General features: G+C 35.1%; 2 protein-coding genes across 3 annotated transcripts in view; one reads left to right on the top strand and one right to left on the bottom strand.

The window, feature by feature from the left end:
• The first annotated feature begins 241 nt into the window (after nucleotides 1-241).
• On the top strand, nucleotides 242-3,786 carry LOC110796751 (probable WRKY transcription factor 72). The gene is made up of 5 exons (XM_022001837.2): nucleotides 242-521; nucleotides 631-705; nucleotides 1,785-2,348; nucleotides 2,431-2,544; nucleotides 2,641-3,786. The coding sequence occupies exons 1-5, from the start codon at nucleotides 450-452 to the stop codon at nucleotides 3,553-3,555; spliced, it is 1,740 nt and encodes a 579-aa protein (XP_021857529.2). The 5' UTR covers nucleotides 242-449; the 3' UTR covers nucleotides 3,556-3,786.
• Nucleotides 3,787-6,060: 2,274 nt separating this feature from the next.
• Nucleotides 6,061-23,284, bottom strand: part of LOC110796750 (translation factor GUF1 homolog, mitochondrial) — a 36,322-nt gene continuing 19,098 nt past the window's right edge. The window contains exons 9-11 of one of the 2 annotated variants that reach the window (XM_022001835.2): nucleotides 16,661-16,801; nucleotides 16,512-16,571; nucleotides 6,061-6,457 (exon numbers count right to left, since the gene is read on the bottom strand). In XM_022001835.2, the coding sequence (XP_021857527.1) occupies nucleotides 6,292-6,457; nucleotides 16,512-16,571; nucleotides 16,661-16,801 (367 nt within the window). In that variant the 3' untranslated portion in view covers nucleotides 6,061-6,291. Of the gene's footprint in view, nucleotides 6,458-16,511; nucleotides 16,572-16,660; nucleotides 16,802-16,882; nucleotides 17,066-23,284 lie in introns of those variants that run through there. The other variant, XR_008932069.1, reaches the window with a different exon arrangement.

The raw sequence follows: 23,284 nt of genomic DNA, 5'->3' as shown, positions 1-23,284 counted from the left end.
AACCAATTGTCAGGAGTTTGCTTTGTCATATCAAAACATTAGGGTCAACAATTACTCCATAGTATAGATGGTGTACGTGGTATTAATTGAGGGTACATTCGGGACAGTATGTCAACTAACTCTCAGACTGATGTAATAATTAAAGAACTAGTTGAAGTTTGTACGACCCTTCTTTAGTTGACAATGTTTTTATTCATAGATATACCCCCCCAAAAAAAAAAGAATATTATGCTGCGGTTGGTTGGCTAATTGACGTTCTGATGCGTGTGCTTGTCAAGTAATGGGAAGAGATTAAGAGTTTTGTTTCATTTTTTTAATGTTAAGTCAATGCTTTGTAGTTTCTATAAGAATGACTAGTACTATAGTTTTGGTAGTCAAGGACCATAATTTTTTTTTTTTGTGTGTCAAATATTGAACTTGGAATTTCCATAAGATCGAGATCGACGACAATGGATGCCAACCGCGAAACCAAAGCAGAAGAGGGTGTTCAAAATGAAGATAACTTCATACAAGAAAACAAGGTAGTAAATTCTTAGTATTATCATAATATACATATATGATATATTTTTACCTTGATAATTAAATTAAGTGTTGGAATGCATGATTGATTGTTACATTTTCACGTTTCAGCAAAGAATCGAAGATGAAGACAAGAGTTTCAAGATCTCGTCCCCAAAGCTAGAAATTCAGAATATTGGCAAAGAGGTAGCATCTTAACCAACCATAACTCGTGTATCGGTCATGTATTATTGCTCTGAATACTTAGGCCATTTTCGTTAGTTTTGTCCTTGTTTTACTTCCATAAACATGTTGATAATTCATGTCAAAAAAAAACATGTTGATAATTTGTGTATAATTTTCTAACAAACTTTGAGATTTATTTAATTAGTTATCAGATGGTTATTATAAATAGAAATTTCAAGGAGGACAATTACATCCCATTATGAAATATATATATATTATCGATGATTTGAGATTTTGTTTTGTTATGTGCCAAATCAGTAATTAGTTCACCATATTAAATCTTGATCGATCTGATGGATCGGTTTTATAATGATTTTATGTAGCTAGTTCATGACCTAAAAGAAGGCTCTTTATGAAATCACAAACATACTATTATAGGAGATGAAAGAAAGATCAATAAACACTTGAACAACAATAATGGCGAGATTTTGTTTAACATGCATATATTAGAATTTCTCAAAATCGATCTCATAGTTGATAATTCAACGTACAAGCTCATATAATTATAAAAATAAAAACAAGATTATACAATTTTTCTTCTTAACAATCACACAAGATCCATCAGAAACTACTTCTTTACAATTGTTCAATATGCATTAAAATAAAATAAAAAATGTGTACTAAACCCTAGTCAATGAAATTACTGCAGCTTTTCACTTGGTTCATATTTGTTGTTACTATTATTATACTGCAAATGGCAAAAAAAGAAATTGATAGAAACAGTCAGCTGTAAGACTGACATATATGATATATATATACATTTGAATTTCATTTAAAAAAAATAAAAACAGTTAACCCAAGTAATCTTTTATGCAGCAGATTAATCTTTGACTTTCTAAATCTTAATTTGATGTCATCTTTTTGTTTTATTATGGTGTTGCTTTAATTTGGAAATGATCTCAACACAAATTGTCTCCTCAACATGATTGTTTACATTTACACCAACATTTTCTGTAATTTTACTCATTACGACATATAATCGAAATAATTGATAATATATATAATGATACGATCAATGTTCTGTTATGGCGATTATTCAGGACAATGAGCTTGAATCTGCAAAAGCTGAGATGAGTGAGGTGAAACAAGAAAATGAGAGATTAAAGAAGATGCTGGAACGTATCGAAAATGACTACAGATGTTTACAGACGCGCTTTTTTGATATCCTCCAACATCAACAGTCAGCTTCAACAATATCGGACGACAATAATAAATCTCTAACAATCGAAACACAAAAGGAAGAAGAAGCTCAAGTATCACTTTGCTTAGGCTTACAAGTTAATAACATTAACAAGCGGAAAAAGGATGATACTATTACTAACAATAATAGTAGATCTTCGAGTATTGTTAGAGAAGATGCCAAGTTAATGAGTGAAGGACTTTCCCTGGGACGTCCTCCTTCGATTGATTTGTCAGATAAGCAAGGATCAGAAAGAAGTGCTGAGATAGATGATACAAAAGAAGAAACTTGGCCACCAAGTAAGGTTTTAAAGACCATGGAAGATAGTTCTAAAGAAGAAGAAGAAGAAGAAGAAGCAACTCCACAGCCAAACATCATTAAAAGAGCAAGGGTTTCTGTAAGAGCAAGATGTGACACACCTACTGTAAGTCTGAAATTTTACTGTAAGAGCAACAAATCTTATAATAGAAGTATGATTTTTATAGCTGATATTATGAAAATTGCAGATGAATGATGGGTGCCAATGGAGGAAATATGGGCAGAAAATAGCGAAAGGAAACCCATGTCCGCGTGCCTACTATCGTTGCACAGTAGCACCATCATGTCCTGTTAGAAAACAAGTGAGTTTGTTAATTAGATTTGTTGCAAACTAATAGATATAATTATTAGATGTATATATCTTTAATCAACAGCTATATATATGTTAAAATTTGAAGGTGCAAAGGTGTTGTGATGACATGTCAATTTTGACAACCACTTATGAAGGGACACACAATCACCCACTTCCAGTAGCAGCCACGGCAATGGCATCAACAACCTCAGCAGCAGCGTCAATCCTTTTGTCTGGTTCATCAACCTCAGAAGGTGGCCTTACAACTTGTGTTCCCACAATGAACACTGTCAATCTCAATGGATTGAGTTATACCCTCTACAATAATTCAACAAATGGACAGTTCAATTTACCCAACTCTTCTGCACCTACACCACCAACCATAACCTTAGATCTTACTGCTACTCCTTCCTCGGTTTTTAATAAAAGACTCATCTCTAATACTTTTCTTCAAACACCATCTAATAATTACTCTTCTACAAGTCTCGACTTCTCTTCTTCAAACACAAAAAGTACATTGTTTCCTGTTGCTTGGAGTAATAATAGCTACCTAAATTATGGTTTATTTCCCTCAAATAAACCTCCTATTGGGTCCATAAGTTTTGGAAAATCATCAACTTATCAACCAATTAGTCATCTTAATTCTTTGGATGGAATCAACAACCAAGCTGCCACTTCTTCCTCATCTTCTCAACAGTTGTTGACTGAAACATTAACCAAGGTACTTACTTCAGACCCAAGTTTTCAGTCTGCAGTAGCTGCTGCTATTTCGTCAATGGTGGGAAACACTCACAACAACCTCATCACCAATTTAAATCGAACAAATTCTGAATGTTTGACTACTCACAACTTGAAATGGGTTGATCAAGTTCAAGGAATTTCAGCCAACTCATTGCCTCAGAATGTTAAGGCATGCGCACCAACTTATCTAAATAAGCCAACCTCATCAACATCAAATTCTCAACCTTTATTTCCCTTTTCCCTGTCTAAAAGCTCCTCACCACCAAATCTCAGAGACTAGTACGTTCAACTAAATACTGTGATATACTCAACCTAAGCTAAGGAACTAGCTCATTTTTTGTATCACTTGATCGAAAAAGGCATGCTACATTCAACAAGAATTGCAGTTTATAGATAAATTGAACGACCATAAATGTAAATCCAACTTGATCTAATTTGTAAATATTGACTTTGATATATTATTTTCATTAATTGCTTTAAAGTTGGGCTAGCTTTTTAATTCTTGGTCAAATTCAACGGAATGCAGCAGTACATGCAGTTCACTTTCTCAAATTTTCTGTCTTGTTATGAAGAAACTATCTAGACTAAACCCAAAACATAGGCACATAGAGAAGTTCTCCTGAAATTAAACAAGTCCCAAAGACATGTATAAAGTACAGTCAAGACACCTTTTTAAATCTATCGTAGAAAGGAACGTTTCCCTACGAAGAGGAAACGTAAGTTATAATGCATGCCTAGAGCTAAAGGAATTTAGTTTGCTTCAACAATCAATTTTGGTAATCGATGATGGTAATATCCATGATATATGAATTTATGTTCAGGAAAGGAATGATGGATAGAATTAGAATATAAATTAGATTGAAAATCGGGACTTAATTTGCATCGCCATGCATGCAAACAATGTTGTATTTTTCTTTGAAGAAATTGGTGAAGGCAAGTATGGTGCATAGGCGAGGCCTGCTTGCATGAGTGATGAGTCTAATTGTGTGGTGCGCGGATATGCTTAGTTGGCACACGTCAAAACACCAGTTCTAATGTTCTATCATTCTATGCACATGTCACATGTCACATGTCACATGTCACATGTGAGGTCAGGGTATATATGGAGCAGCAAATAGCAATGCACCATGGTTGGGCTTGTTCGCGCTAAGAATTTAACTTTTGTTATCTTCGTATAACATTTTATCTTTTCTCTCTCCAATATCAAACCCAACATCAATAACATTTAGCAAATACCAAACATATCATCTCTTTTTTATACATTTAATCTCACTTTTACAATTAAAGATAAATAATTAAATAATATTGTTTGGTACTTATATGTCACTTGTCAAGCACTCCTTCCATCAAATTGGTTTTACATTTGGTTTTCATGTAACAGTATGAGGTTGGCGAGGCGGCAATAGTGATAGAAAGCAATTTTCATAACAAATTTTGGGTACCGTAGTGCAGACGAAAACAGAAGGAAAGGACACAAAAGCAGCAAAATAGAGAGGGAGAATTGGAGAAAGAACATAAGCAAAAGAGAGAAACAGAGAGACGGAGCAAGAAGTAGAGAGAGAAAGATAAAAGAAAAAGGGAGGAAGAGAGATGCGAGAAATATATGGAACAAAATATTAAATACCATTGAAGATAAAATTATATTATTGTTTCATTCTTTTGTATCATTGAAGATAAAATTATACTATAGTTTCATTTTTTTTTACTATTGTTTCATTGACTCGTTTTTTGTATCATTTAATGTATGACAATACCTTCAAACTGTACAACAATATTCATAATCAGTGTAAAAAATAATCATAAAAATATTATTAAAGGCCATAATAGTTTAATGTATTCACACAATTGTCACATTATATTTTTCATCATAATTGTAATCGAAAATTACTTATCATAATAATAATGTTACATACTTGCATGGTTTCACTCTATCTCTCTTCCTTTCTCTTTTATCTATTTACCTATTTCATAGCTTTTTATTCTATTCTCTTAAACACCAATTGTTGAGGAAGTCTTTGTCACAAGTGATATGGACACAAGTGAGTACCAATACAAACTATGTTAGTACCAATACAAATTATGTGAATACCAATAACACGATATGACTTGTATTGGTGGTACTTCTAAGCAGTTTTGCATTTTGTTACTGACATATTATGTGTTGTACTCAAGATTGTTGTATTTGGATCACTTATATCCATATGGACACAAGCCACTTGAGGTTTAGAAACCCTCTTGCCCAATTGTTAGATGTTATTAAACATGTTCTTAGTACTTCTTTTAACATATGGATTAGAACACTTTTAGCAGCCTAGCATCAATAATTTGTTTGCGCAAAACCGTATCCCTTGTCATCGTGCACTACCAAGTACCAGCCAAACTCCTCACATCCCTGAATACTACACTACTGCAGTATCGACCTGTACTTTATCCTGCACACCGTTGTTGGTTGGTTTGGACATTGTAGAATTACCAACTTCATATTCTCCGATGAAGAAACAAGTTTTGCAAAGCCGTGGCTTTCTCGTAGTTTTCTTGAAAATCCATTTAGTATTCCAATACCATATTAGCTACTGACCATATAGAAAGAACAAGTAGCCACAATGATCTCCGGTACAACGGACTGAACATATCGCATAAAAACTCACATTAGCATTCAGGCTAATCACCATCTGAAGACATTAAATTGTTCGTAACAAAACATACTTGGCAATTTGCTATTCAGGTCAAGCCTAAGCTACAAATGCTATGTACAATTGTACATATAACCATTCAGGGCCTATGATTAGCAAAATTTGGTCCTTGGATAAATAATTGAAAGGACAAAGTTTGAGGATTGATTACAACAGTTATGTCAGCTTATTTTGAATCAATGAATATATAATTCCTAGTAAAAATTAAAATTCTACAATTGTAAGATGATAATAAAACAAGACCAAAAAAAAGTACAAGAGGATAACAATACAGAGATTTTACTGAATTGAATTGCACTTAACTCTTTGGAAGCACCTTTTCTCTATGAAACCTTCAAGAGCTCATGGAATGCTTCCTGTGGTACATCGACTGAACCAACACGCTTCATTCGTTTCTTTCCTTCCTTTTGCTTCTCTAATAGCTTTCTCTTCCTAGAAACATCACCACCATAGCATTTGGCTAGCACGTTCTTCCTCAAAGCAGTTAACCTAAAATGGTATGTATGGTGAGATAACTAACAGTAATAATAACATGTATGTTGTTCCTAGTTTTGGTTGATGACACACAGCAAACTTCCTAATTGTTGATTGATGTTTTCAGTTAAGTGTTTAAGTTCCTCTGAGGAACTAGGGATAGCTACTGGAGTTCCTGAGTTGGAAGCCGTAAAAGCTAGAGCATCAAAGCTAATAAAGTCAAGCAACAACTTCTACAAACGAGTGGTTTTCCCATATGCAAAGAAAGATTGAAGTTTCTAGTTCCTACCGAAGCTTCTGAGTTGCAAGCTCCAGAAAAAGAGAAACATAAAAGTTTAGGTAATCTATTGTACCTAGACTTTATGTAAAATATTAATTTGCTAATAGTATATAAGGAACTCGAGGAACTTAGGTTTATTAATCATATTTATCAAAATATTTCGTAGCAATATTTTAAGGAAATTATTTACATAAATAAATGTTTTTACGGTTTTAATAAAAATCAGATTTTCCCTAAAAACTTATTTCCTAAGTAAAAGCAGTTTTTGATTTCCTAAAATATCTCCAAAGATTTTGATAATTAGTAAAACAGTTTTGAGAAAATCTCTTTAGCACTTGAGCTGGTCTAAACCACGTTCAATAGAGATTACGTGGGGAACTGGTCTTCCCTTGTTCCTCAAGACAAGGGACGTGGAGACCAAGGAGTATGGATAGTTGGCAGTTGAGTCAATGAAGGGAACAAACCCTAATGACTTGTGTCTATAAAAGGATTGTACGTTTTCAGTTAAAAGCACACAAACACTCCAAGAGTCTTCTTTTTTCTTAGCCGTTTTAAAGAGCCTTTCAAAACAGTTTGTATCCTAGTATAATTCAAGTTCCTAAGTTTCATATATATCTAAAAGCTTTATTAATATCTAGTGTTCTCATAAAACTAAATTGTAATTCAGAGTGTGAGAGGATTGAATTATCCTGTAAAGACTTAGAGTAAGTCTGAGAGAAAGAGAAGAAAAAGAGAGTTCTAATCTAAGTTGGTTACTGTGAGGAACTCGAGTCAGAGAGGAACTCGAGTTGTTGTGTTACTGTAATCGAGGCATTACTTTAATATAAAAGTGTTTTGAGGTTTTCTTTTCTTGATTAGTGTCAAGAAGTTTCCTCAATTGTTTATTTTTTGTCTCTGTGTTTCTCGGTTCCTTTATTGTTTCTAATTTCCGCAAGAAACTTACCTAAAGTTTCAATTACAATTCACCCCCTTCTTGTACGTGTTCCTACTGGAATATCAATTGGTATCAGAGCCAGTACTCACAAAATTCACATAAACCATGTTTGAATCCAGTTCCTGAAATTATGAACACACACGAGAAACTCGAGGAAGGTTACTCCACGCAAAGACCACCAATGTTCAACGAAAAATTCTACACCTATTGGAAAAACAAGATGGAAATATTCATCAAGGCGGGAGAACTACCAAGTCTGGCGTGTCATAGAAGTTGGAGATTTCGAGGTAACAACCAATAGTTTCTAAACCAATGTCTGAATTTGCCAAAGAAGATTTTGAAAAGTTTGAGATTAATGTTATGGCTGTGAAAATCTTGCGTTGCGACCTTGGACCACATGAACACAATAGGGTCATGTGGTGCGAGAGCGCAAAGCAAATCTGGGATTTACTTCAAGTTACTCACGAAGGAACAAACGAAGTTAAGCGATCAAAAATAGATCTTTTAATGTCCTAATATGAGCGAGTTGAAATGCTTCCCAGAGAAACAATTCAAGAAATGTTTACTAGATTCACTAATATAACTAACGAATTAGTTTCTCTTGGAAGAATTATTCCTACTGATGAATAGGTAAGAAAGATCCTAATGAGCATGCCATAGGACGATCGTTAGAGAATCAAGGTTACTGTACTGTCCGAGACTAAGGAATTTACCAAGTTCAACATCGAACAACTTGTTGGTTCCTTGATGACCCATGAACTACATCTTGGGGCTGTTGTTCCTGAGAGTTCCAGAAACCGAGGGTTAGCCCTAAAGGCCGAGGAACTCGACGAATCAGAATAAGAGGAAGCTGTCATGCTGGTCAGGAGGATGAAAAGCCTCTACAGGAACTTCAAGCCAGGGAACCAAAAAGGAAGGAACTTCGCAAGAAAAACTGCAAGTTCCAAAACTGAACAAGGCTGCTTCAAATGTGGAGAAACTGATCACCAAATTCGAGAGTGCCCTCTGTGGAAAAATGACAGAGGAAAGGAAAAGGCAAGGAACAATCCAAAGAACGTTACAATGAATCCACCTTTGCTAAACCCAACTTCAAGAAAGCAACAGATTCTGAAGATGACGAGGAACAACTTAGTGAAGAAACTGCAAATCTCTGCCTTATGGCAAAGACGGATGAAACTCGACGAATTCCATCGGATGAAGTAAGTTCCTTCTCTCTTCACTGCCTTTCAAAGTCTAAATTAATTGAACTGTTGCTAGAAACTCTAGAGGACTATTTCCTTAGTATATTAAAAGCTCAAAGCAATAATGCCTTAGAACTCAGTAAGGAACACATGAACTACCTTAACAATGTTAGATCTGATGTCCAAGGTAGGTTCTTTGAATTGCTAGATAGGAACACCTCCATTACAGAGTCATTCGAAACAGTTAAAAATGAAAACATCCTTCTACAAGTAGAACCCAATCAATATAAAATGTTTAATCTATGTCTAGACCCTACAAGATCCCTAGAGATTAATATGGGATTTTTTAATGTCGACCTAGAGAGATTAAGCAAAGACCTGATTACAGCAAAGGAACATAAAGAAAAACTTGAAAGGGAACTATCCATTGCCAGGACTCAGAAACAGCCACATAAGGTTCCCCCCAAGTGGATTGAAAATGTTCAATAAAAAAGACTAGAAGGTCTAGGTTTCAACTACAAAAACAGTCACAATAAAATCAAAAAGTATGTGGAACTGCCTAATATAAAAGTCTGTTTCTTCTGTAGAAGTGGTAATCATGTCAGTACCGAGTGTTCCAAGAAAAATGAACAAGATGAAAAGAATTCAAACTATGTGAAACAGAAATGGGTTAAGAAGTCAGATGTTGTTGATGAAAAGAAACTCGACAAAACCCGAGTTCCTGTAACTCATCACTGATTCTTTTACAGGTTCTAGTGAGGGGGAACAGCTCGTGGTATCTCGACAGCGGATGTTCCAAACACATGAGAGGAGACAAATCAAAGTTCCTCTCACTAGAAGCCTACAATGGAGGAACTGTGACCTTTGGTGATAACATGAAAGGAGAAATTGTTGCAATTGAAAAGGTTGGAAAGTCAAATTCCCATGCCATTGAAAATGTATTTTTGGTCGAGGGCCTGCTGCAGTCTGCTAAGTATTTCCCAATTTTGTGACAAGGGGAAGTCTGTAAGTTTTACTTCTGAAAACTGTCAAATCATTAGCAATGACACTGGGAAGGTTATTTTGGAAGGAACTCGTAAAGGGAACACATATATTGTGGATCTCAATACTGTTCCAAAGAACAACTTAACATGCCTCAGTGCCATTGAAGATGATCTACTATTATGGCATAAGAGGTTCGGACATGCTATCTTTTCACTACTTGACAAACTAAGATCAAAGGAACTGGTTCGAGGCCTCCCTTCAATCAAGTTCCTAAATGATAAAGTTTGTGATGCATGTGCTAAAGGCAAGCATGTCAGAAGCTCTTTCAAGCCTAAGAAAATGGTCAGCACAACAAAACCATTGGAACTCATCCATATGGACTTGTGTGGACCAATGAGAATTCAAAGTAGAAGTAGAAAAATATACGTTTTGGTTATTGTTGATGATTACTCTCGTTTTACTTGGGTTATATTCCTAACAAACAAAGATGAAACGTTTGATGAATTTGTTGCCTTCTCTAAGAAAATAAAAAGAACCACAGGTCATCAACTGATTCACATAAGATCAGATCATAGAACAAAATTTGAGAATCACAAGTTCGATGAATACTGCAAGGAACAAGGTATGGATCACAACTTCTCTGCTCCTAGGAATCCACAACAAAATGGAGTCGTTGAGAGGAAAAACAGAACCTTGGAAGACATGGCTAGAACCATGTTAATCGCCAGTTCCTTACTCAGGAACTTCTGGACTGAAGCACAAGCAGTAAACACAGCCTGTTATATTTTCAATAGAGTAATAATTCGAGCTATATTAAATAAAACTCCCTATGAATTATTGAAAGGTATTAACCCAACATCTCTTACTTTAGAGCTTTTGGTTATAAATGTTTTGTCCACAATAACGGCAAAAGGAACTTGGAAAAGTTTGACGAAAGAAGTGATAAGGCAGTGTTCCTAGGATATGTCCTAAATAGCAAGGCTTACAGAGTTTATAATATAAGGTCAATATGCGTAGAGGAAAGTGTACATATAGTTTTTGATGAAACTAACAAAATTGATGTAGTCCAGGAACAAGAAGATTTTGAAATTGGTTTGACTCGTGTTTCAGACAAAGATGAGGAGTGCCACCAAGCTAGACAATCTGCCAAATCAACAACCCAACAGAACCAAGAAATTCCTGTTCAAGAGGAATCGGAAGAAATCCAAGAAAATCCAGCCCCACAGGAACCAGAAGTGACACCTGAACTTGAGGAACTCCATACTGTTCAACAGGGAACTCAGGTCACAGAAGAAACTGAGGAAACTGCAGCAACTCCAGTGACCCAGTTTCAACCCAAAGCTTGGAAACATCAGAGTTCCCATCCAATGGAACTCATCATGAGTGACATTAGAAAAGGAACCCAGACAAGGTCACAACTCATGAACTTTTGTGCATTTCATGCGTTCCTCTGCACAAGGAACCATAATGAGGCTTTGGAAGATGCTGACTGGATAATTGTCATGCAAGAAGAGTTGAATAAATTCAGAAGGAACAAAGTGTGGCACTTGGAACCCAAACCAAAGCACCAGAAGGTGATAGGATTGAAATGGGTGTTCCGGAACAAGAAAGATGAACATGCAACGATTATAAGGAACAAGGCAAGGTTAGTTGTCAAAGGCTACAACCAACAGGAATGTATTAACTTCGAAGAAACTTTTGCTCCTGCTGCTAGACTAGAAGCCATTAGAATTTTAATTGCTTTTGCAGCCTTCATGGATTTTAAACTATATCAAATGGATGTAAAATGCGTTTTCTTAAATGGTTTCTTAGAAGAGGATGTCTATGTGGAACAACCTTCTGGTTTCGAAAATCATGAATTCCTAAACCATATCTATAAGCTTGACAAAGCTCTCTATAGGCTGAAACAAGCTCCTAGATCATGGTATTAAAGACTATCAAAGTTCCTTTTACAAAACGATTTTAAACGAGGCAGAATAGACAAAACCTTATTTCTACAATCTAAAGGAACTGACTTATTAATTGTTCAAATTTATGTTCATGATATATTATTTGGTGCAACTAACGAAATCTTGTGTAAGGAATTTAGAAACTTGATGAGCAGTGAATTTGAAATAAGCATGACGGGGGAACTCAACTTTTTTCTTGGTATGCAAATCAAACAAACCAAAGAATAAGTCATGATCCACCAACAAAAGTATGTGAAGGAACTTCTAAAGAAATATGAGCTAGAATCTGCCAAAGTAAATGACACTCCCATGGGAACAGCCACAAGACTGGATGCTGACCCAAATGGCAAAAGTGTGAATCAAACGAAGTACAGGAGAATGATTAGATTATTATTGTATTTAACTGCTAGTAGACCTGACATATCTTTCAGTGAACATCTAATCCAAAGGAGTCTCACATGACTGTTGTAAAAAGGATACTTAGATATCTCAAAGGAACAGACGATCTATGTTTGTTCTAATCAAGGAGTGGATCATTCAAATTAAAAAGATATGTTGATGCAGACTATGCAGGTGACTTAGTAAATCGAAAAAGCACATCAGTCATCAGGTATGGTTCAATTTCTAGGTCCACGCATGGTTTCTTGGGGTTCCAAGAAACAAAACATTGTTGCTCTATCCACGGCTGAAGCTGAGTACGTAGTTGTTGTAGGTTGTTGCTCACAAATATTATGTATAAAACAATAGTTAAGGGATTTTGGTATTATCTATGATTGTGTTCCTATCTATTGTGACAACACCAGTGCCATTTGCATTTCAAAGGACCCGGTTCATCATTCCCGGGTCAAACATATCCATATTAGACACCATTTCTTAAAGGACAATGTTGAGAAAAGCTTAATTAAATTAGATTTTTGTCAAACTCACAATCAAATTGCTGATATCTTGATTAAGCCTTTAAGCAGGGAGAAACATGAGAAAATGAGGATGGAACTCGTGATGATCAAACTAAGATGATTGTCATTGAAGTTCCTCCAAGGTAAAGACAAAAATTATGGTACATATAGAATATTACAAACACAAATTTACGTGTGCAAACATAGTTGAAGTTTACCATCGTAGAGGATCGACTTACTCAACAAATATGCTCGGTAAGCAGCTTTCCTAAAATTAGTTAATACAAGATACAAAACTTAAGAAAGTCCCTTATTTGTTGTTAATTGTTTTCCTTTAATTTATTTTTATTTTTATTTCTATTTTTCTCCACTGACACCACCACCCCACCCACCTATAAAATCGCCTCCACCATGGTCCTCACCAGCCACAACACCGATCTCTCCAACCTCAAGTGAAGAAGGAACCCATCCTCCCTAGTTCCCATGGATACCTCACCCATGCAATCCCCAATTCCTCACTCAAGGGGAACCCATTAATTCCGATGAGGAAATGGTAACTCCAAACCCTAAACCTCGATCCTCCGCCAGAAAAATCAAGAAACGCCGCGTTGAGTTTGCCGGCGACCAGCTCGAGGAAACTGAAGAGACGACAGAGATCCTCGATCTCGGGGGGAAGAAAAAAGCATGATGAAACTCACGGCAAAAGAAGAACATTTTGGTGGAGGGATTCGCCATCAACTCAACTTGGTGTGAGGCCTCACAATTCACGAATTAATGAAGATTCTCGAGCAACAAAAGTGGGTAAGCTTGGTAAGCAATTATGCAAAATCCCCTTTAACTCCCGGTGCAATGAAAGAATTTTGCAAGAATTTCTCTTGTGTTGAAAATGTTTGTTCGAGTATGATAAATGGAACTAAGATTGAATTTGATGTCGTGCAATTGGAGAAATTGTTTAGAACTCCCAACAAGGGATTTGACATGTGGTTAAAGGGCCAAATTGAAGTCACCATAGGAACTATGAATGAAGATGACATCGTAGGATCAATTGGGGGAGACTGCTCAATTTCCACCTCCACAAAATAAAATTCTTTTTCCCCACTACAAAAACTGTTGTTCAATATTGTCTGGAGAGATATTGTTCCTCGCACCCAAAAGAGGAATATAGCTAGTCTTTTCGATGCTTTCCTTATGTACTGCCTTGAAAGAAAAATCCCAATCAACTTCCCGGCCATAATGATTAAACATCTCTCTACATGCATCCCCAAATACAAAATACTCTATTCTTCCCTATTCACCTCAATCTTTGAAAGTTTCTCGGTTGATTTGAGCAAGTATGATATCATACCCTTAAGATCCACCCAAATTGTCCAATCTGAAATGCTTACTCTTTTAAACCTCAAAGTAGTACAAAAAAAAGTCATTAGAACTGGTAAGGAAGAGAAGAAAGAAGAAGAAGAGGATGAGGAACTCACTCCTTTAAGAGTAAAACTCTCTCGAGTTCCTCGGTTCTCCCATAAGAAAAGGGAAGTAGCACTAACTGGGAAGAGAAAAAGTTTGAGGGTGGCAAGTAGGGAAAATAAAAAGAAGGATCCAGAGTACATGGATATCACAGGGGAGGAAGAAATTGAGGTAGATACACTGGCACAGGAGGAACAAGGTGATGGAGAGGGCACTGAGTGTGAGGCTGTTGTTCCCATTGAGAAAGAGGAACTGGTTAAGGCAGTCAAGCTAAGTAACAAGGCCAACACTTCTTCTAGGAAGTTATCAACTCGACAAGTTCCTTCAGTAAAAAGTTTGCTCGTGTTGTCATCACAAAAAAGGGGGGATATTGTTGTTCCTAGTTTTGGTTGATGACACTCAGCAAACTTCCTAATTGTTGATTGATATTTTCAGTTAAGTGCTTAAGTTCCTCTGAGGAACTAGGGATAGCTACAGGAGTTCCTGAGTTGGAAGCAGTAAAAGCTAGAGCATCAAAGCTCATAAAGTCAAGCAACAACTTCTACAAACGAGTGGTTTTCCAATATGCAAAGAAAGATGAAGTTTCTAGTTCTGAGTTCCTATGTCATAAAAGAGGAACTCACCTTCGTTCCAGAGTAGGAACTACTGAAGCTTCGAGTTGCAAGCTCCAGAAAAAGGGAAGACATAAAAGTTTAGGTAGCCTACTGTACTTAGACTTTATGTAAAATATTAATTTGCTAAGAGTATATAAGGAACTCAAGGAACTTAGATTTATTAATCATATTTATCAAAATATTTACTAGCAATATTTTAAGGAAATTATTTACATAAATAAATGTTTTTACGGTTTTAATAAAAATCAGATTTTTCCTTAAAACTTATTTCCTAAGTAAAAGCAGTTTTTGATTTCCTAAAATATCTCTTACTCCCTCCGTCCCAAAATTATAGTTCTGTTTTCTAAATCGTGTGGACCAAAATTATAGTCCTGTTTCTAATTTTGGCTACTAAGGTCCCCACTTTCTCACATACTATATTAATTAAAAATGTATTGAAAACACCACCCATCTACTATAAAAGGATTGTACGTTTTCAGTTAAAAGCATAGAAACACTCCAAGAGTCTTCTATTTTCTTAAATGTTTTAAAGAGCCTTTCAAAACAGTTTGTGTCCTAGTATAATTCAAGTTCCTAAGTTCCATATATATCTAAAAGCTTTATTAATATCTAGTGTTCTCATAAAACTAAATTGTAATTCAGAGTGTGAGAGGATTGAGTTATCCTGTAAAAACTTAGAGTTAAGTATGAGAGAAAGAGAAGAAAAAGAGAGTTCTAATCAGAGTTGGTTACTGAGAGGAACTCGAGTTGTTGTGTTACTGTAATCGAAGCATTACTTTAATATAAAAGTGTTTTGAGGTTTTCTCTTCTTGATTAGTGTCAAGAAGTTTCCTCAATTGTTTATCTTTTGTCTCTGTGTTTCTCAGTTCCTTTAGTATTTCTAAGTTCCGCAAGAAACTTACCTAAAGTTCCAATTACAATTCACCCCCCCCCCCCCCTCTTGTACGTGTTCCTACTGGAATATCAATGTAGTTGACTCTTTAAAGGAGGATAAGAATGTATGTATAATATATGCCCAAAATAGAGCACTTTTAGCCTATGTAATAAGGAGTACAAAGGTTTTAGAATAAAATCTTTCACAACTGGTTTGTAATATTGAATTAAGAAGAGAAAAGTGGGTTGTTAAAAGAGAATTAGTAATGAAAGGGGAGGGATGACTCCAATAACCATTCCACTAAACCCCCCCCCCCTCCCCCCGCGTCTCCCCCATCCACCACTTCCACAGGAGTCACTAATACTGAAAGAGTGTGATGTAGCCAGAACCATGATCATAAGATCAATACCGGGTCTTCATACCGCCCTCACAGACTATGGTGGTAAACTGGTAGTGTTAGGTTATGATGTCATACTAGCAAGAATGGCTGCAGAGGTTATCCTAACGGGAAGAAAGGGATTGAAGGAATGACGGTGTGATGTTAGGGTTATAATGTCATTGCGGCCAGAAGGATTGAGGGAGCGACCGTGTCCGGAGCTGAGATGTGGAGCTACCAATGGTATCAAGGACAGATACATGATAGTAAAGTCTGTGGTCTGAGGTGGAAGTGAAGATGCATCGATGGGTTTACCCTGATCTTCGATATACAGACTCCAGACAAAAATATAAAGGTAAGTTCATATCTTAGATGGATGAGACTGCTAAAACACTTTGAAGTAAATCACAACTGTCCAAGATCATACCATATATACTTGCAGGGTAACCAAAAAGGAAGTAACAAACATTTAACTTGTTATACCAGACATAAATAGCAAAATCAGTTTAAAGACAGCACTTACGTCTCCCTTGCAACGACCTTTGTTCCAATTGCAGCTTGAATTGTTATTTCAAACATTTGCCTATTTATAATTAAAGCATCGAAATCAATAAAGAGAGTGCCAAGAATTCCAAACAGCCAATATCATCAATATAACAAACTATAATAAACCTGTCTATGGCTTGCTTTAACTTCTCCACTAATAGCCGACCCACACGTTGTGCCTTCAAATTATGGATAATGGTTGCCATTGCATCAACTGGTTGTCCATTCAAAAGAATATCAAGTTTCACTAAATCAGCGGATTGATACCTGACAACAACACAATGGAGTAAATTAATGACACCCATTCCTATAACAAAAGAAAGTAGGGCAAAAGGGTAAAATTCGGACCTGAGTACCAGTATATGCCTGTTCCGAATTGTAACTTTCATTAAGGGAATTTAGGTCTACATATATCCTTCTTGATATGTTAAATAATAATTGCAACAATTACGTGCAATTGTTCCAATTTTGAACCAGACTTTCTGGATCCACTTGTTTCTGACTTAATATTGCTTGTCATGAAGTCTCGACCTACACCAAAAATCAGCCCCTTCAGGCTTCTATCTTATCTTATACGAAGTATAGCATTCTCACTAAGTCACTATTCCCAATCACTAAATTAGCTTCAGGGAAAATCATGGTCAGCCTTTTAAATAACTAAAAGAGGGTAACTGAAAATTTGCAGCTAATCAGCCCCACACAGACAACAATATGATGATTGATGACAATATGATCATTCAAAACACCTATGCTTTGGAATGATTGGAAGAATGGTCCGTAGTTGAAGAGAAATAACTTGAACAAAATCCAAGAGCTTGGTGGATTACAATTGGAGACTCAAACAAAATTATTTTTTGAGTTGAATGTCAAAAGACAATTCTACTTATTCAAGGACCAATGCTGCATAACAAACAACCATGCTTAAAGAAGTGGTTCATTGTTTCTGGACGTAGCTTAATCTGCCTCTACAGGAAGACAGATACTTTGCAATATGAACAAGGACTCTTGCAACTTTTATAGAAGGATAATTACTTTTTGTCATGAAATGAGTTACCCCGTCATTGTAGATAAGTTCACACTCCTTTTGAGGTTAGAAGGGGCCTAGACAAAGGAGGCAACTTTTATAAAAGGATAATATCAACCAATCATTTTGCTTTTGCCCTATAGCATCTCAATATGGTGATTTCAATATAATCTGCATATTAGTTTCCATCCAAGTTCGCAAATTAAATATTTACAAGTGACCAACTAAATTTTTAGCACAGGACTACAGGTGCTTTTCCCAATTGAGGTTGGTCTTGGATCAATTCAATAGTTTTTGGGAGATTATACAATATACAATAATACAATATATGGTCATGCTTTCTCATTTTAAGGATCTTCTCATCGGATCCTAACCCTATATATATAAATTAGGGTCCTCATCCAGTGAGAAGAATGAGAAGGGATCTATAATTGAAGAATGATAAGGGATCTTGACCGTGCATATAAATCAATCACCACCTCTATATCTCCTATCAATTGAATTCAACTTGGTCCTATCAAATTCTTCAATTTCTCCATACTAACTCCTGTTCATATTCATTTCTTAAGCATTCAACCAAACAAATCACTAAAATTAGTAGCACACAATAAATTTAGAGCTACGAAAAAAAAATTGAAGAAGATTAAACAAGCAAAAAGGGAGAGTACAAGGATCTTTGGGGCTAGGATTAGATCGACGGTTTTTTGAAGGTCGTGGTGGTATGGATTTTGTTGTTTCATTTTCCTCCATAATTACAACCTATTTATCCTTTGGTAATTATTTCTTTTTATTCATATTTGTTAATTTTGATGTCGTGGCTAGCTATTTGGTCTTTTTTATTTTCAAAATTCCATCTAATTTTTTTCTTGGTCTTTTTAATTTTCAAAATTCCATCCAATTTTTTCTCTTCTTCTTGACCGGTGGTGTTTTAAAATTAAAATGATTTTTTTCCAAAAATTGGGGTGAAGTTCGAAGAACTTGAAAAACGGGTGCATCAATTTCATCGTCAATGGAATTATTGTTTGCTCGAAATTGCTGAGCTTGAAAATCGCGATGAACAAAGCCTAAAAAGTTCAACAGATTAAACATGGTATTGAAAGGGATGATACGAAAGTTTGTAGGAAAACAGCAAAATTTTGGTTTTGCTCATTTGCACAAATGAATAACTTTTTTTGTTGATTTGCATGAATGAGCAAATTATTTTTTGTTCATTTGTGCTAAATAAGAAATTTCGCCCAAAATATTAATCTTCTTCCCTCTTCTCCATTAATGATGATAATTGCTATTTTATTTGGAAATTTCAAGTGATCATTTTGCTTCTTGATGATTTATGATGTTGCCCAGTTAAGAGTAACATTAAATCGTGAAATTTCTTGTTGCTTTATGAGATTTAGTATCGCGACTTCCGCCATGGATAAGAACTCATGAGGAGAGAGAAGATAGGTTTTGGAACTTTGAGTAGGAAAATGAGATTAAACGAGTCTTCTTACTATTTTTTCACAATATTGAGCTAGGCCGTTAGTTCTGAACACGAAGAATTCGTGAGATTCTTTCTCATTCTTTTCATTTTAAGCCTCCTTCTCATTTTATATATATATATAAAGAGAGAAAGGCTCCCGTAAGAACACTTCTTACAGTGAGAACACTTTCTTACGGTAAGAACACTTTCTATAATGGCATTTTCGAATTTTTTTATAAACAAATAAACCAATTTAATTACTTTTTCACGTTTTTTTTTCATTGTTTCCAATTTTCTGGCACTCTTTCTCTCTCTTCAATTCCCCTCTCTCTCTCTACAATTCGAACACCACCACCAATCGCCGCCGCCGCTACCTCTGTTCTCGCCGCCGATTGTGCTCTCCTCTCGCCGCCGCTTCTTCTCTCCTTTCGCCGCCGCTTCTTCTCTCCTCTCGCCGCCGCTTCTTCTCTTCTCTCGCCGCAGCTCGCAGAAATTCCGTCGCCGGTCGCGGTGGTTGTGGTTCGCGAATCAGAGTTCGAAGAAAATATGGTGGTGGCGGTGGTTGTGGTCCGAACAAATCAGAGTTCGAATAGAGTTCGAACAAATCAGATTGCGAATTGAAGAACTGCTGGTGATTCGATTTCGAATTCATTTCTGTAAGATTTCGACGACTTCGATTTCTTTCAGATTTCTTTGATATCTTCGATTTCGGTTTCTTCGATTTTAAATCAATCGATTTCATTTTTCTGAGATTCTAAAATCAATTTATTTCTTTGATTCTAATATCAATCAATTTATCCGAATTCATGTGCTAAATTAATCCGAAATTTATCCAGATTCATGTTCTAAATTCCAATTCCAAATCCTCAAATCAGATTCAATTAATTTAATTAATTTTTTTTCTTTTTCACGCGTTTATTACTTCAAGTTCTCGAAGTGTTGTGTTATTGTCTTCTCTGTTTGGTTGTTGGAGGCGGTTGGATATACTAGTACATATGCATCACAAACCTACAAACATGTATAAATTAATTAAAAACAAGTTATGATGTATATATTCTTGAATACATTTTAGAACATTTTTGAATAATTTTAGAACATGCTTACATAAATTTAGAACACTCTTAGATGAAGGAGAACATTCTTGAATAAATTTAAAACACCGTTGAATGAAGTTAGAACATGTTTGAATTAATTTAGAACATCAATAAATTTAGAACATGCTTGAATAATTTTTGAAACACGGTTGAATAAATTTAGAACATGCTTGGAAATTTTTCGAAACACAGTTGAATAAAGTTAGAACATGCTGAAAGTTTGAAAAAAATTTAGAACATGCTTGAACAAATTAGAACATATTTGAATGGATTTAGAACATGCTTGAATACATGTAGAACATGCTTGAATAAATTTATAACATGTTTAATAATTTTAGAATATTCTTGAATTAATTTAAAACACGAGCTTGAAAATTTAGAACATGGTTGAATAAAATTAGAACATGCTTGAATAAATTTAGAACATGGTTGAATAAATTTAGAAAATGGTTGAAAAAATTTAGAACATCGTTGAATAAATTTAGAACATGCTTGGATAAATTTAGAACACGATCTTGAAAATTTAGAACATTTATATATGTATATGCATTGACTTGTTCTAAATTTAGAACATTGTTGAATAAATTTAGAACATGGGTGAACAAATTTAGAACATCGTCGAATAAATTTAGAACATACTTGTTTAAATTAGAGCATGGTTGAATAAATTTAGAACATGGTTGAATTAATTTAGAACATGGTCGAACAAATTTAGAACATGCTTGAATAATTTTAGAACATGGTTTAACAAATTTAGAACATTTTTGAATAATTTTAGAACATGATTAACAAAATTTAGAACATGCTTGATTAAATTTAGAACATGATTGAATAATTTTAGAACATGCTTGAATTAATTTAGAACATGAGCTTAAAATTTTGGAACATGGTTGAATAAAATTAAAACATGCTTGAATAAATTTAGAACATGGTTGAATAAATTTAGAACATCGTTGAATAAATTTAGAACATGGTTGAATAAATTTAGAACATGAGGTTGAAATGTTAGAACATTATTAAATAAATTTAGAACATGATTGAACAAATTTTGAATATCGTTGAACAAATTTGGAACATGTTTGAACAAATATAGAACATGGAGAGTGTAAAAGTGTTCTTACCGTAAGAAGTGTTCTTACCGTAAGAAGTGTTCTTACCTAAGGAGGTGTTCTTACCGGATCCCTCCCCTATATATATATATATATATACATATATATATATATATATATATATATATATATATATATATATATATATATATATAATACACTTCCTTATGTGAGAACATACCCTATACTCTGCAAATCATGTGTTATTATGTTCTAAATTCTGGTTTTTTTTCTCAGGAGGACTCCATTAAAGCTCCAAACTAATACGTTATTCGCGAATTTAACTAAATTTATCAAAAAAATTAATATTCAACTTATATATGTTAAATTCATTAGGTACAAATTTAATTTTGTTTTTTTCTCCTCTAGAACACCCATTCTCTCAAGAATTCCCATTATTCCTCCTCAAGTAGACTGCATTGAACCTCCAAGGTCAAACTTAACATAGTTCTTCATAAATTCCACAAATTTTATGAAATTCGACTTAATGATGAATTCAATAAACATGAATTCAATTTTGTTTCTCTTTCCTCGAGAAAGTGGATTCTCTGCTCAAGAATACACAATCTTTCTCTTCAAGTTGACTCTATTGAAACTTCAAGATCAAATTAAACGACATTCTTTAAATATAATTCAATACAATTCTTTGATTTTAACGAAACTCTTAACAAATATAACGAAATTTTTCATCAATTTGTTTGAAATTGTATTTATTTAGGATGAACTTCATGTACTAAAGTTTAGACGTTTAGTATTTCATATTCTAAACTCTGACATTTCATATTTTCATGGTCTGAAATAGCGTACAACATATTCTAAAATAACATACAGCATGTTCTAAAATAACATACATCACGTTCTAAAACAACATACTAACATGTTCTAAAATAATATACAGCAGATCTATTCTCCGATATAGTAGTGTACTCACATAGGGAATCATTCTCATCGGATCAATATGGAACATTCTAGATGGTAACCCTCAACTTTGCACTTTGCACTTTCTATTTGGTAGACAAAAGAAAATTGAATATTGCAAAATATTATTTGCTTTTGATGAACAATTTATGTGACAAAATAGAATGTCATTTCTTTTTTACAAAAAGGAATTTATTGATACGAAACTCATAGTTTCTCCTTTTTGCATCTCTTCAGCTCTACCCAACGTCATTACAGCCCATGCCCCATCACCACCGGTTGAACTGCCATCTTCCTCCACACCAGCACCACCAACTCCTATCCTACCAATAGATATCCCACTTTCTGGAACCTCTAGCCCATGAGCAGAAACCCTTTATTGATATGTTGCACCCCACTTTATTTTATCGACACACAACATCCCACGACAATGAGAAGGGAGGGGGAGCCAAGTAGTAGAAAGCAAGAAACATCCCTTTGAGCTCTGGCCAATGTATAAAAAGGCTAAGGCGCAACAAGGCGATTTGGGGTTCCCATAAGGCGCGCCTCGGTGCGCCTCATTGAAGTGAGGCGCCCTAATAAAAAGTTAAAAAAAGTTAAAAAAATGGTGTGATCTTTGGTAGGTGCGCCTTTTTGCGCCTCAAAGTGCGCCTTTTTGCGCCTTAGGTGCGCCTCATCGAAATCGCCTCGCCTAGACAATAAAAGGCGCTGGCTCCAATCGCCTTGCGCCTCAAAGCCTAGGCGCGCCTTTTTATACACTGGCTCTGGCAAGAGAGCGACGGAAGTTAAGTTGGCAGGGGCGACGGCGGCATGGAATTAAAACTCGGTCGTTCTGTTACGTAACGGTGGTTGTAACCTGTTTTGGATTTGTCGTTCCGCAAAACCCCGTTACGTAACGGTTCGAAATAAATCACGTCTTTCTCCCCGCGTCGTCCGTTACGTAACGGTGACTCGCCACTTTAGACGTTGTTTTCCCCGTTGCACCGTTCTTTTACACAAATTGACCAAAATTATTTTTGTAATTTGTTACGGAGTATGTAGTTTATGAAACATGATATTCCGAATACTTATTTGTTCACAAAATATAATACTCATTCATATTAGGATAGATTTGGTTAATCTGTGTTGACATAATAAATTTTAGAC

Source organism: Spinacia oleracea, chromosome 1 (genome assembly GCF_020520425.1).
Source record: "Spinacia oleracea cultivar Varoflay chromosome 1, BTI_SOV_V1, whole genome shotgun sequence".
In the NCBI taxonomy this organism is placed as follows: domain Eukaryota; kingdom Viridiplantae; phylum Streptophyta; class Magnoliopsida; order Caryophyllales; family Amaranthaceae; genus Spinacia; species Spinacia oleracea.
Note: the sequence above shows the minus strand (reverse complement) of the source record. Positions and strands in the feature narration are given on the sequence as shown.

Coding starts and splice junctions, on each gene's coding strand:
- LOC110796751 (XM_022001837.2), top strand. CDS start 450: ATGGATGCCAACCGCGAAACCAAAGCAGAAGAGGGTGTTCAAAATGAA. Junction 522..630: donor ACTTCATACAAGAAAACAAG/GTAGTAAATTCT, acceptor TTCACGTTTCAG/CAAAGAATCGAAGATGAAGA. Junction 706..1,784: donor TTCAGAATATTGGCAAAGAG/GTAGCATCTTAA, acceptor GCGATTATTCAG/GACAATGAGCTTGAATCTGC.